General features: G+C 51.6%; 1 protein-coding gene and 1 non-coding gene across 2 annotated transcripts in view; both read right to left on the bottom strand.

Moving 5' to 3' along the window:
- The window catches only part of LOC116945160 (RNA-binding protein 24-like), a 32,023-nt gene extending 18,943 nt beyond the window's left edge, over window positions 1–13,080 (bottom strand). The window contains exon 1 of the mRNA XM_032959357.2: window positions 12,693–13,080. Coding sequence (XP_032815248.2) covers window positions 12,693–12,860 — 168 coding nt within the window. The 5' untranslated portion in view covers window positions 12,861–13,080. The remainder of the gene's footprint in view (window positions 1–12,692) is intronic.
- A 749-nt stretch (window positions 13,081–13,829) lies between these two features.
- Window positions 13,830–13,902, bottom strand: TRNAK-UUU (transfer RNA lysine (anticodon UUU)). Its single transcript has one exon. It is a non-coding gene; the product is annotated as a tRNA-Lys (tRNA).
- Window positions 13,903–15,546: the final 1,644 nt, after the last annotated feature.

Genomic DNA, 15,546 nt, shown 5'->3' with positions numbered 1-15,546 from the left:
AGACTTTTTTTTAAATGCTTACAGAATCCATTAGTCGCACGGACCTCTTGGGATTTGTACAACATGAGCAGGATCGTCTCAAGACGAGCAAAACACTCCACTGGTTTCGACACAAAGTGGTCTCATCAGTGCCCACACTGCTTTAATCAAAGCTGGTGAATTGGTGATCTTACAGACAGCTGGTGAATTGGTGATCTTACAGACACCTGGAGCCCTTCCCCACTTACGCTGTGGAGTTCCACAATTAGACGGTCGAAAATATAAATTAACGAAACAGGCAACCGGATGTCACGTCTCCTGCACATATTGGTTTCTCTTCACAAACAAAACCCCGTAAAGTACTTCTTAGATTTAAAAACTCAAAGATCGAGGCTTTTGGAGCAAGTTGCTTGCCGTCAGCGAGCCGCCTATTAAGGGCCACCACCTACAATGTCCACTGGACAATTCTCCCCTGAGCTAGTGGGGGGTGGTGGTGGGCAGAGCCTTGTTGTTGTGTTGATATGTACACAGAGCCCGTGCGTGTGGTGGTGAGTGTGGTGGTGGCGAGTGTGGGGGTGGTGAGTGTGGTGGTGGCGAGTGTGATGGTGGTGGCGAGTGTGATGGTGGTGGCGAGTGTGGTGGTGGCGAGTGTGGTGGTGGTGAGTGTGTGGGCGGTGAGTGTGGTGGTGGTGTGTGTGGGTGGTGAGTGTGTGGGTGGTGAGTGTGTGGGTGGCGAGTGTGAGTGTGGTGTGTGTGGTGGTGCGTGTGTGGTGGGGAGTGTGGGGGTGGTGGTGAGTGTGGTGGTGGTGAGTGTGGTGGTGGTGAGTGTGGTGGTGGGTGTGTGGTGGGGAGTGTGGTGGTGCGTGTGTGGTGGGGAGTGTGGTGGTGAGTGATGTCATCTGTTGAAGGAGCCATGGGGGGTGGGTGGCCACGCACACAACTCAACATCGCAGAGGCGGCAGCGCAGTCGCGGCAGTAATTCGACCTGGGCCAAGTTTAACGAGAGCTTGGTCGTGGTGGTGATGGTGGTGGTGATGGTGGTGATGGTGGTTGTGGTTGTGATGGTGGTTGTGGTCGCGACGTTGTCGCCGTCGTGCGCGCAAGACGAGAACAACCCCGGAGTTTGAAGAGAACTTTAAATAATTTACGCGCTCACGCGGAAAGTATTCTGAATGTAAGCGAGAGTTTAGACGGACGGTGTTTTTGTCGTGCAAGCAACACGGTGGCCACGGCGACGGACACTTGATATTGATGCACAAAGCCAATTAACTCGCAGAGACTTGGAAAATGCTCATCGCAAAAAGCACGAGATAAGAAAAAAAAACACATGATCATGAATACGCATGCATTTTAGATAACTTTTTCGCTACATGCGATTGTCCTCGGAATACTTACGACGACGATGATGATGATAACATTATCATCGTCACAATAATAACTAGTATCTTTAGCCACACAACGAGGTGACATCACGCGCCGCTGGCCTGCAGCAGTGTGAATCATTTTAGCGCTGGTTTTCATCGACGATGTCTGGACAAACCTTCAGATACACTGGGGCCGATTTTCAATAGGATAAGTTCCTATCAGCAGAGACCCGTGGGCCCTCACACGGGGTCCCGTGGGCCCCTCACACGGGGTCCCGTGGGCCCCTCACACGGGGTCCCGTGGGCCCCTCACACGGGGTCCCGTGGGCCCCTCACACGGGGTCCCGTGGGCCCCTCACACGGGGTCCCGTGGGCCCCTCACACGGGGTCCCGTGGGCCCCTCACACGGGGTCCCGTGGGCCCCTCACACGGGGTCCCGTGGGCCCCTCACACGGGGTCCCGTGGGCCCCTCACACGGGGACCCGTGGGCCCCTCACACGGGGACCCGTGGGCCCCTCACACGGGGACCCGTGGGCCCCTCACACGGGGACCCGTGGGCCCTCACACGGGGACCCGTGGGCCCGTGGTGGACACGACTTGACGATGCGCTCTGCCGTTTGTTGCGGTGCGCCGTGGTCCCATTTGAGTCACACTTTCATTCACCACGCGTCCAGGAGGCAAGCGCCCGCCGTGGCCTGTGTGGATTCGACGGCAGGCGGCACGGCTCGCTGCCCGCCCTGCTGACCAACCCACGCGCGTTGCCCGTTTCAGCCTTGGTTGGGGAGCGCTCGACTCAATTCTCTCAGAGTGAAAACGAACGGCACACGCCCCCCCCCCCCACCTTGCTCAGCTCAATCTCTCTTCCCCTTTCTCCGGAGACGCGCGCACACGCACGCACGCAAAAATAAATCCGGAGTGTGTGCGTGTATGTGGCTCTCCGCTCCAAAAGCTGTACAAATTTGCGGCCCCTTCGACGAGCCTTGGGGAAGAGGGTTGTGGGAGCTCTGAGAGGGCCGAATCTCTGCTCGTTTTTTTGATCGCTTGCTTGCTGCTGCACAAGCACCCATCGCCACACACGAGTGCCTCCCAGGTTCATCAGTCTCAATTTGTTCCGCGCGGCCTGCCCTCCCGAGTGTTTTGTTAGAGGCGAAACGCTCGACTGGCACCACGAGGGCTCCCAAAGTTCCACCGCCGCCGTTACGGCTTCTCCCCCGCGGCACGCCTCCAGGTCGTACCGGCTGCGTGCCGTTCGGCCCCATGTGTCCAACGCTTCGCTCCACACGCCTGGGAGAGCTTCTTTCGAGGAAATGAAGGTCAACAAAACCCACGAGCGGTCAGCGCACGTTGGCAGTGGCCGGGAATCGAACTCGGATCGCCAGGATTTGTGGCGCCGTGGCGCTAATCACTGCGCCACCGCTCCACCCCTGCACACTGCGAGGCAAGGGTTGGCGGATCACGCAAAGACCGTCGTATGCCGTCAGCCTTTCAAGCCACTGGGGCGGCAGTGGAGAGAGTGGGTTGTCGACCTGTCTGTGCAGATGGCGTTGTGGGTTCTCTCTCGGCATATTATAGCTTCTTCTCAGAATTAAAAGAATCCCTCGACAGGGAAGTGACCACAAATGGCAAACAATGTAGCAGAACCCTCGGGAAATGGAGTCTTGAGACTCGGCAAGGCTTCCCCATATAAACCGAGAACAATTATATTCCATCTGTCCCATTGAACGGCAACAATCGCCAACGCACAGACAATCTCCGATTGGCGACTCCCCAGCGCCAGTCCCTGGCGATACAAACCCAACGGGCGCTTTCATAAAAGCAAAGTTGATCATTTACAAGTGATGCAGTGTTACGTGGTGATGGGGGGGTGGAAGGTCGTTGCGTGTGGTGGTGGTGGTGGTGGAAACCTGTTTCGTATCGTTAGGTCGCCCACAACTCACGCGCGGCGGTGAACGATTGGAAAATATTCGGCCTGCAAGTCGCAGCGTGCGCACCGGGCCCCAAGTGGCGCGTGGGGTGGCCAAAATCGCATTTACCGAACGCCGCCGGAGAATATATTATATCCCCACGCGTTACTGGAGTCAAAACGCAGTCAGCGTTTTCGCTTTTACTTTTTGTTGTTGCTCTCAAACCGCGGTATTTTTAATTACCAGCAGCGTTGGGACGACGCGCACATCACCGGACCTGGTTTCGACATTTAGCGTCTCATCAGCAGAGTCGGGTTTCGACATTCAGCGTCTCATCAGGCTTGACTCTACTGATGAAACGCCGAACGTCGTCGAGTTTGCTCGAATCAGCCTTGCAAGCCGATGAAGCAGCGAAAGTTCAAACCGGCCCAAGAATTTGCTTGCGTTGAACCACTGCTGCTGAATTTATATGCACTGCCAGGATGCCGTGTGGCTGATGGGATAAAACTAAATGTTGATCTGCCAAGGGGCAGATATGTGAAGGAGGCGTACTGTCTGCCAATTTATGGTGGCGGCATATTCGCTACAGCGACTGCATGATTGTTTTTAGGCGTTTAATTTTAGTCAAGACTCAGTCTGGTCGACCGATTCCACGCAATAATATGAGAGCATCCAATTGGTTAACTAATTAAAATCGTTATAAACCGTAATACCCCGATATACACCATCCTACGTTACGTATTTTCACTACAACGTGCTCAACCTATTGATACCCAATCCCGTTTAATGTACCGTGTACCTCGCCGTAACGTTCTTCAAATTTAATAACTTTCCCACTCAGCCCCAAACGATTTAAGTTCCACGGCAAACATTAATGCGCCACATCGCGCTAAAGGTGGCTATAGTCTCTCTCAATTCTACTCAATTCGGATTCGTAACCGCCACAACACCGTATTTACAGCGACTATGTTTTATACAAGTGTGCACTCTTTTTTTACGTGACAAACAAACAATAATATTTATAGTATAATAGACAAAGGTAATATATTAATATATCAATGCTATACACTCACTTTTCACACCGATAATTGTACAGTAAACATGTGCAATGGGTTTACCGAGCACCCTCTCTTAAATGGTACTGCACCACGTTACAAGCCACCAAATATGCACCAATTTACGTACTTTCAATGTACCTTCTTGTTTTCAGGAACGCATCCTGGGCGCAAACAGGGCTATGCCTGTAACATTTACAGCCACTCGCCATGTGTGGTCTTACTGGGCACGCTGCAGTCTCTAGTAGCGTTATTAAATCACTTCAGTCTGCGAGAGTTCGTACAGACTGCGCATAAATTATCTTCTCGTCACGGCCACACAAGCCTTGCTGCTGCTTTACGAGCGTTCACGAGCATTTCTTCTTTGTTGGAAAAGGTAGGCGCAACATTCCCCTCTCGATTACGGTCCTAACTGAATTTTCTTGACACACCGATGCCCAGGCAGAGAGGAAAATAATCCACAGTAATTATTGCCAACTGATCACCCAACATCTCTAAAGCGTCTGGAATGTGGACGTCCACAATTATGCAGCTGCCCTCGGGAGTAAAACACTCAAAACACAAACACCTCTTATCTTGTAGCTCAGCAGGGGTGCGGGCCCATTTGGGGGCCCTTCGCTTTAAACATATTGGGAAGCCCCCCACCAACAACCTTTCTATTTATAAACAAAATCGATATAGACATGAGATAGAAAATGCAGTGAGATGAGAGAGGCGAGATACCGATGGGACACAGAGATGCCAGTGAGATGAAATAATACAGAAAGAGAGGAGACAGATGTAGACGAGAGACAGATGCCCTCTGTGTCCCGGGCTGTCCCGGGCTGTCCCGGGCTGTCCCGGGCTGTCCCGGGCTGTCCCGGGCTGTCCCGGGCTGTCCCGGGCTGTCCCGGGCTGTCCCGGGCTGTCCCGGGCTGTCCCGGGCTGTCCCGGGCAAGGTTGAAGCTTCGTTTGAGGGAACAAAACAAGAAAAAAACTGTAAATTTACTTTGGCCACTGCAGTGACGTTACTCTAAAACCCACAGCAGTGTCGTCAAAGTGACACAAGCCAAACATTCTGGAGGGCCGCTTCAAAATCGTACGCGCCACTTTCTCTCGAGCTTCTGGATTGTGTGTCAGACGGCCAAGGACCAGGGCCAAACTACGTTTGAGGGGGGCCAATGCTGTTCTCGTTAGGGGGGGGCCTTAGTAGTAAAGTCAGGTCCTGTTCTCGAACTCTGTTACCAACACCACCACCACCCTAAGTCGACAAAGTCAGACACTCCATTGTTAGTCACCATGGATACTTATTTTCAGTTCCCTTTTTTTATCTACGAATTGTAAGGATAACTGAAGGTCAAAAAGTTTTAAGTTGCGTCAATCATGCCACAAAACTGGCAATATCACACACTGCCAATGGTTTGGCCTGTGCTTCATTGTCGCCGGAGCAGTCCGGAATGCTGTCAGAGCAATCATTTAGGCACCCAGTCACATCTAGCTTCATTTTTGTTTTACAAACCTGTTCCTAAGATTATAGAAACATAGATGTACAATAATACGGGATTATCACGGAGAGGCATAACTTTTACTCTAGTGGTAGTGCCTTACTCCAATAAGCACTGCTCTCCAAGCCCAGCCTAGCAGCGTTCCGGAAAACATCGAGCGAGAGATTAAGCTCTGGCCTGGCGAATGGCCTAATTACCTGTACGATTAATTACAGTTCTACAGTATTGCATTTCAAGCATTCATCACCATCATTATTACTGTCAAGCATGGCCAATTCACTGCTAGACTAGGGCCTTCGCCGAGCCGCCACCACCTCTCATGACGCTCGTGACGTATAATGACGTATAACGATCCACCCACAACCTGTTGGGTACATCAGGCACGATAAACCGGTTTATTTACTTATTTATATTTTATATATTCCCGGGAGGCCCTAGAAATCCGAGGCGCCGGACTACAGCCCATAAAGCCCCCTGCGTTAATCCGGCCCTGCCAAGGGCACACAAGTGCATATGGGCAAGATAAGAGCGGGGTGCGTTTGTTATTGTTGTGCGCGTGTGTTATTTTAAAACTAGTCCAAACCAACACTGTTAATAGATTGGCTTTTATTATTATCATCATTGTTGTTTGTGCGCTTACACCCAACACAAAAAGGCAGAGGGAAAACAAGGGGCTCGCAATATGGAGAGCAATGTCACGAAAGCCGACCCCACGTGGGCCCGATGCTTTTGTGCCCTATGCAGTGTAAAGTGAACATTAGTATATTTTTGTATGGGCTAATGGCAATTGAAGTTTAAATATTTAACCAAACCTAAGACGGCTCAATGCCAAACCAAAACACCCTACATCATTGTCAGATATGGCCACTCCACTGCTGGATGAAGGCCAAACTTCACACCGCCAAACACGAAACCCTACTCCACCAAACCCTATATGATCGGGATCAATCCACTGCTGGATGAAGCAAAATCCTACAATACCAAACCCTCTGCCACCAAAACGTACATCATTGGCCACGGTCGCTCCACTGCTAGATTAATGCAAGTCCTATAACACCAAATACATTCGGCACAAATTCCAATTTCGAATTTAGTTGCGAGTTGCACCTGCCCCTCCTGCTCTCACCTGTTTGCTTAATGCCGCGAGGTGAGTCTGAAACCAAGTGAGCAAGACAATGAACACCCTCAACACAAAGGGACAGCTGCTAGGATGTGTGTGGTCCTGGCCATCCACCCCACCTCGTGTGCCGTGCAGGCCTTCACAGGCGCTCGCTAACCGAAGTTGCCCCAACAGTCCGTCAAGGCTATATGGGGGATCTTTGTCTTGTGTATCTGTACGGATTTGTGTAGGTCTTTGTGTGCCTACCGCATGCGTGCGAACAGTGGAACAGTGGTTAGCGCACTGCACTACCAAACCGGACGCCTACCAAGTTCGATATATACTCGCTCACGGCTAACATCAGCGATGAATATCTGAAGCGGTCCTGGGGGGCTGCCTTGGGTCGATGACGCTAGAACCGAGTACCATGTTGCTTGCCGTACCACCCCGTCACGCCCCGCGTTGTCCCAACAATGTATGTAGGCCACGCGGGGAATATTTGTCCTCACGCGCTTATTTGTGTTCGCAGTGGCGGTGTGAGGATGTGAAGACAAAACGATTCCTCGTATAGCCTACGCAGACTGTTGAGACGAGCATTGCTAGCCAGTGCCAGTTAAGGCCGAGATGGTGCAATGATGGGCCAGTGTGGTCGGCTCCACAACCGGCCACCTTCGTCTCCCCAGTGCCAACGTTTAAAACACCCCGCACCAGGTACTCATTTAAGGCTGAGACAACCTTGGGGAGTCCCAGGGTGGTTTCAGATAGCCCCTATTGATTTCGGCCGTGGCCGAGAAATGAACTTGGGCCTCCACGTTGGGTGCACTAACCACTACACCAGACGCAAACACTCTCATGTACAATTGAGATAAAGCACTCAAATGAGTCACCATCTCATACTGAAACTGTACACCATTCCCACTCACCCATTCCCATTAATACCAACTCGATATTAATACAGATTACTGCTTAATGTCGACGTAGTGAGGTTGTTTTTCTTGCAGCAAAAATCAGAGTGTTTCTAATTTACAGTCTTACACCGGGCAGCTCTTTATCCAGTCAATTAGTTAAGTAATATTCCAGTTTAGATAGGTCAATCACAGTGTTCCACTCACACCTCGTGCGACTCGTTTGTCTGTGGAAACAATGAGTCGTTGGAACACATTCCGTAAATAATTTGTGCACGAATCATCATCATCATCAGCCATGATCAATCCACTGCTGGTCGAGGGTCTTCCCCAAGTGGTCGCCATCTCTCACGGTCCTTCGATGTCACAACTCACGGAGCAGCCACACACGAGCCAATTCCATCGCTCCACCACCTTGGACGTCCTCCCGGGCCCATTTGTCTCCTCTGGCCACCACCCTCCAATTCGCCTCGGCCATCGTCCCTTCTCGCGACTGGGCGTCTGGCCCCGAGCCCACTTGACTTCTCCGACCAGTTACGATGACCATCCCCTTCGATTCAAATCCCAAGAACACTCCGCAACCTCTCCGTGAATTTGTTAGGGTTTTTTTTTTTGTTCCACGTACTTCATTTCTAAGCCTCGTCACAGCAGGCAGCATGCATTCATTAAACCTAAAATCATTCAATACTTCTGAGAACAAATGCAAATGTTGTAAACGGCTTCAGGATCTTTTGCAGTGACAGAGGGGACTTTGGTGTGCGTGCGTGTTGATGTGTGGCTCCTTCAAAAAGTATCTGAAGGTTCTATTCGGCCTTTGGTAAGGAAAGAGTTCTCCACCCAGTGTTTAAATAAACAGACTTCATTCCGACCGGCTGAGACCCCATTGAAACCGAACATCTCCTTTGCAAAATAACAAATACGGGTTCATCCAAAACTTTGCACAAAAAAATGACTGTGGAATGTTTCTGACAGACACACTCCCAAAGACAACCCCCCCCCCCCCCGTATAGCCTCAGACTTTTTGCGCCAAGTGCTGTTCATGAGCGCCTACGAATGCCGGCAAGGGACACGAAGGGGTGGGTGGCCAGCACTACACCCGGCCGCCTTTGTCTCCAAAAAGGCGATGTTTACACATCGCAGCAGGTGCATTACTTATTCGAGGTGGAATTGACCTAGGAGAGGCCCAGGACTGGTTCGGATAACCGCCACTGGTGTTGTGACCGTGAGCGGGAATCGAACTTTGGTCGCCAGGTTCGCAGCGAAGCGGGCCAACTGCTACGGTGCCAGTCCCCACACACACACAAAGACAAAGATCCGCCCCGTATAGCCTGAACAGACCCGCTGGGGCAAGTGCTGTGAGCAAGCCACACGCAGACATGAACCATACACAACAAACACTCACGCGCGTGCGTGCTTCCCGATTTCCTTGCTCAACTGATGTCGAGGGTCAAAGCTGCGGCCCTGCAATTTCTTGCCGAAGCCACTGCTGGCAGAACGCCCTCCACCAGAGGGAGCTCTGGGCAGCTACGTTTTGGAGTAATTTGCCCTCATCTTCCACACGGGCCGGACGTCTTGCAAAGATGTGGGAGTATACTCACACTTTGCCCCACCACGATCGAACGTCATGTGAACCTTTCATCCTGCCAAGTGGACAGAGGCGATGCGGGGAGAGTGGTACGTTTAGAACCTTGCCCCATTGCTTAAACCGGCGCCCCGGGAGACCGTACCGGCTACATTTGTAAGCCGAGCTTGCTTACCGTGAACACTTCGTATGATATACAGGTTCATCTATAAGTGCAGTACACTACACTCATGAGCATTTTCTTTATCGTCAGACATGATCAATCCACTGCTGGATAGTCCTCCATCCACAATCCGACACGAACAATGCCTATATAATATATACACAATATTATACTGGCCTGCAAGGAGAGTCACCTACAGAGTGCCACGTGACTGTGAGGCTGCTCTCCCGTGGGACGTGGAGGGTAGTGCAGCACAATCCGTTGTACTGCACTTCTATGCTCGCATGCGGCAATGTTCAGCACATTCACCAAACCGCACTGACCGGCGTGGTGAAGTGTGGTGAACTCGACCGGCCACGACCTGCATCGCCCCAGCAGCAGCCTATAGCACCTGTTATGCACGGCTGCTCGGGCACCCCATACAAAGCCTATCCAGGCTCAACCCGGCTTAGCTTTCGAGCTCTTACGAGATCTTACGAGATCGGGCACAGTTTCAAGGACAATGCATATATTACCATAGTATGTTTTTTGTTTGCATTTTGACTGCAGGTATTGTGGTTAATGCAGACATGAATCCTCGTAAAAAGGTTTCAGTTTTGTTGCCAGAAAAAAGGGGAAAACCCTATTATTATATTTTGGTACTGGCAAAAGAGGTCCAATGATGAGATCGGGCACATTCGGGGTGACTTGGTCAATAGGTGTAAATATAACATTTACACACACAGAGTGCATGACATTAAAGAATGAAACCACCAGAACAATTTTACTTTTCAAAATCCCTTGAGGACAAAAATACACGCGCACACACGCACACACACGCGCAGGCGTACACACACACGCACGAGTTGAACGCGAAGAGGCGATTGTGTTTGTGAAGAATGCATCAGACGCGAGCAACGTTTATTCCACTCGACTCTGGGAAAGCAACACAACCACCTTGCCTGACACCCACCACATCACCACCACCACCTAGCAACCACCTACCACCCTGCCTGACACCAACCACATCACCACCACCACCTAGCAACCACCTACCACCCTGCCTGACACCAACCACACTACCACCTACCATCACACAGCAACATTGCCTTCCACACTACCACCCACCACGCAACCACCTACCAAGCAACATGTACCCCCCACCACATGACCTACCACACCACCACCTACCACATTGTCTACCATACCACCACCAACCACCTACCAACAACAGCACCCACCACGTCGTCACCTATCAGCACACCAACACACCCCACACCATCGCATATAACACCACCGATCAATTATACCACACAGACCAGCCATCCACCACACAATCACCACCCCCTCCAACCACAAAAGGCAAAGATAAAGATCCCCCGTGTAGCCTTCATATCCAGTTGGGGCAAGTGCTGTTAGCGAGCACCTATGAACGCCGGCACGGTAAACGAGGGGGTGGGTGGCCAGCACCACGTCGGGCCGCCTTTGTCTCCCCAGTGGCGATGACTACGCACAGCACGAGGTACTCATTTGAGGCCGAGTCGACCTAGGGGAGGCCCAGGAGCGGTTCAGATAATGGTAACTGATGTTGGTGGCCGTGAGCGGAATACGAAATACCCCACCACACCCACAACACCCACACACCACCCCACACCACAACACCCACACACCACCCAAACACCACCCCACCACACCCAAACACCACCCCACCACACCCAAACACCACCCCACACCACCCCACCCCCACCCACCGCACCAATCCACCGCACCACCCATCAGCGCCACACAAGGCACGATTCGCCACACCACCAAGACCCCCCACGTGTAGCTTGTGAGAGACCACCGGGGCAAGTGCTGTTAGCGAGCGCCTATTAGAATCGAGTCCACCCGGCTAGCGGCATCGAACCCAGATTTCTGGGCTTGTCGGCCGAACCCTGCAACCACCTCCAATATTGCGAGATGCGAGATATTTAAACAAAATATGCACAATGAATCTATTGGAGTAATCGCTGTTAGCGAGCACCTATTAGGGCGCGGAGGGCACACGAGGGGGTGGTGGGTTTGACCGTGATTGTGCCCGGACACCTTTGTCCCTCCGGGGCCCTTTGTGAACCCACTCGTTTTAAGATACCAGTTTAAGGCCGAGTTGACCTATGGGAGGCCCACGGTCGGGCTCTGTTTGACACCACTGTTTATATTCTGTTTATCCACGCGGTTAGGATTCGAACCCAGATTTGTGAGAGTTCGTTGCGCAATACTGATGGTAAGTATTTACACACACACCACCACCACCACCCACAGACCAACACACACCACCACACACACACACGCGGGTCACGAATCGAACTGGATGCACAGAGACACACAAAGATCTCCCGTGTAGCCCTAATGGACTAGTTGGGGCAAATCCTGGTAGCGAGTGGCACCTATGAAGGCCGGCACGGCACACCACGGGAGCGAGGTTCTGCTCAGCACCACGTGCCGGCCGCCTTTGTCTCCCTCGCAGCCGATCTTTTAAACACACCGCACCAGCTACTCGTTTAAGGCCGAGTCGACCGAGGGGAGACCCAGAACCGGTTCAATATATCAGTCGCTGACGTTGGCCGTGAGCGGGAATCGAACTCGAGTCGCCGGGTTCCGAGCGCAGCGCGCCCACCGTTGCACTCCCGCTCCCCACTTCCTCATAGGCACACAAAAGGCAAAGATCCCCCGTGTAGCCTGCACAGACTGTAGAGGACAAGTGCTGTTAGCGAGCACCTATGAAGGCCGGAACGGCACATGACGGGGTGGGTGGCCAGCACCACGCGCGGCCGCCTTTGTCTCTCCAGTGGCGATGTTTACCGCACACCGCACCAGGTACTCATTTGAGGCCGAGTCGACCTAGAGGAGGCCCAGGACCGTTTCAGATAAACGTCACCGGTGTTGGGAATCGAAGTCGGGTCGCCAGGTTCGCGAGCGGAGCCCGCTCACCGCTACACCACCGTTCCACACTCGCACACCCACACCACTACTACACACACCACCACCACTACTACACACACCACCACCACTACACACACACCACCACCACTACACACACACCACCACCACTACACACACACCACCACCACACACACAGGCGAGGCACGTGGATCATCAATGGGAGAAGAGGAGACGACAGCTCGCCAGTTGTACTCACAAAGCCATATCCTCTGGACTTGCCCGTCTGCCGGTCCGTGATCACCACTGCCTCGTCGATCTCTCCGAACGATTCGAAGAAATTCCTCAGGGACGCGTCCGTGGTGTGGTAGGGCAGCCCCCCGACAAAGATCTTGGTGAACGTGGTGTCCTTCTGCATGATGTACATGGCGTGGGTGCTGCGCTTTCAGAGGCCCTCGCGTGGTTCCCGTGCCCGGGCGGCACGGACGAGACGAGGCGGCGGGAGCAGAAGACGATGAAGAGGAGAATAAGGAGGAGGAGGAGGCGGCGGAGACGAACACGACGGTGGCTTGGTGGAGAGTGAACTTATAGACTCTACAAACTGCCTGTGGCTCACGCACCCTCCTCCCCCCACCTCCTCCTCTCCCCTCCTCCTCTCCCCTCCCCACGCACACACGAGGTTTGGCAGGGGCCCCACCTCCACACGAGGGGCAGTGGCAGCTGAGAGCGCGCTCCTGGGTCACCACCCAACCCGCTCTGCAGCTCGCTCGCTCGCTCAGTCTCGCCGTCCCTCCCCTCCTCCTCCTCCACTCGCAAGCCACAACACAAAGCTCCCGGGCCTCCGTGTGTGTGTCTGCTTGCCCCCCTCCCCAACACACCCATCCACACACAAAGACAAAGATCCCCCGTATAGCCCCCACAGTCGCTTGGGGCAAAGTGATGTTAGCGACGAGAACCGATGAACGCCGGCAGCATGCACGGAGCGCCTTTGTCTCCCACGGTCAATGATGCTGAACACGTGGGTCACCTGAGCGTTGGATTTTCCTGCAACGTTTTAATATCGGAGGCGAAGTGATATCTGAATCTGTCCTGAGGCTTCCCTAGGTCGACTCGGACTTAAATGAGTACCTGGTGCGGCGACAAAGGCGGCCGGGCGTGGTGGTGGTGGTGGTGGTGACCACACGTCCCACCACTCCTCTTCGAGTGGCGTTCCGGACTTAATAGGTGCTCGCGAACAACATTTTCCCCAACAGTCTGGTTAAACGCTACATGCGGGAATCTTTGTCTTCGTCTATTAATAAAAAAAATGTGCATACTGCCAAAGTATAAATACACAATGTTTTAATGTTTCAGATATGTAAATATTGACTTCAAATTTAAGAACAAAATATAATTGCGCCCGAACAGGGACTTGAACCCTGGACCCTCAGATTAAAAGTCTGATGCTCTACCGACTGAGCTATCCGGGCTCTCAGCGAGCCACTGGAGCGGTGGCGCAGTGGTTTGCGCACCGCGCTAAAACAAAAAGCCACCACATTGCAGGCTCATGGCGAACATTCTAGTAGCCGGTTGGATCTGAAGCAGTCCTGGGTCTTAAATTAGCATTGATGGAGACAAAGGCGGCCACACCGATGGCTGCATAATCATAGCCAATCCGGTAAAGCTCCAGCCCTGATAATAAAAAAAAAACTCAATAGATTAGTCAATACGACGGTTGTCTTAAAAGGAAATAAATGTATAATAGGCAACGTTTCGAGCAATTGCCCTTCTTCATAGCACGTGACTGGGATCGTTTCGTAATCGTAATCATGTGCTATGAACAGGGGTTATTGTCTGAAATTTCGCCTTTTGTATATTTTTATTTTAAGGCCACACACACAGTGGTACTGACGAATTCGTGAGGTTGTTTTTGTTCACTGTGCATGTGCAGGGCATGTCCATCAATAGGGCCATTTGAATCGTTCTCTCGGAGGTAGTTCCGTGATTTCACCTTCCGCGGACCAGTTCTATCGTGCATTGGCGCTCATTGTGCGAGTTGAGAATTGACATTGTCTCGTGACGCGCCACCAAGATTAACATTGGAACAACATTTGTGGAAGGAGGAAATTAATACTGTAGGTTCAATAAAAATATATATTTAATTAGGAACTTTGTTGAAACTGAAAACGCGAAGCGAACTTGGCCGATTACATTTTCAACTTTTTGGAATTCATTCCAGCTGTTCCCTCCCAAAACCTGCGTTTCCGGTTTTGCTCATCTTGCGATGAGACAAACATTCCGCCACACACAAACCCCGTCGAGGCATCGTCACAGCGTCCCATTGTTTTTGCACGGTTCACTCTGCTTGGCTTTTCACAAATGCAGTTGTGTAATTATACTCATATACCTATTGCCTTTTCACGATGTGCTTATTCATTTATGCATTTCAAAGTCTCCCTGGCCCAGAGACTTAACTATTTGTAGTGTATATTTGTAGTGTATACCCAGTTACTGTATACCCAGTTACTGTGAATAGCTCAGATGTGTAGGCTTTGACTTCAACATAGCCAATTCTAGATTTAAAGCTTTCGTGACTGCAAGGATCCATACTCTCGGGTTCTATTGGGTAAAGTCACGTAGGTAAAAAATAAAATAACAAAAATCACGACGTTTTGGCCACAACACAAGCGGCCTTCATCAGGTGAAGGGACGAGACTGTCTGGAGGACAGCGCTGGAGTGAAAAAAGCCACGCTCAGATCACGACCTTTAAGCTGTGTGAGAAGAAACAAAGCGCCTTGACAAAGGAATTAGCATGTAATTTAGCATTGAAATGGCTGAGTGATTAGCTTGTGACTGGTCACAGAAATGGCTATGTTAAAGTTAAAGCATACACATCCGCAAAGGCACCCCTTGACAAAGGAATTAGCATAGAATTTAGCATTGAAATAGCTAAGTTAAAGTATACACATCCGCAGAGGCACCCCTTGACACAGGAATTAGCATAGAATTTAGCATTGAAATAGCTGAGTGATTAGCTTGTAACTGGTCACAGAAATAGCTATGTTAAAGTCAGAGCATGTACATTCACCGAGGCACCTAGTACAAATCAAACAGGAGAATTTAGCGAAACACA

Source organism: Petromyzon marinus, chromosome 23, assembly GCF_048934315.1.
Source record: "Petromyzon marinus isolate PM22_M1 ecotype Great Lakes invasive population chromosome 23, UKy_Petmar_22M1.pri1.0, whole genome shotgun sequence".
In the NCBI taxonomy this organism is placed as follows: Eukaryota; Metazoa; Chordata; class Hyperoartia; order Petromyzontiformes; family Petromyzontidae; genus Petromyzon; species Petromyzon marinus.
Note: the sequence above shows the minus strand (reverse complement) of the source record. Positions and strands in the feature narration are given on the sequence as shown.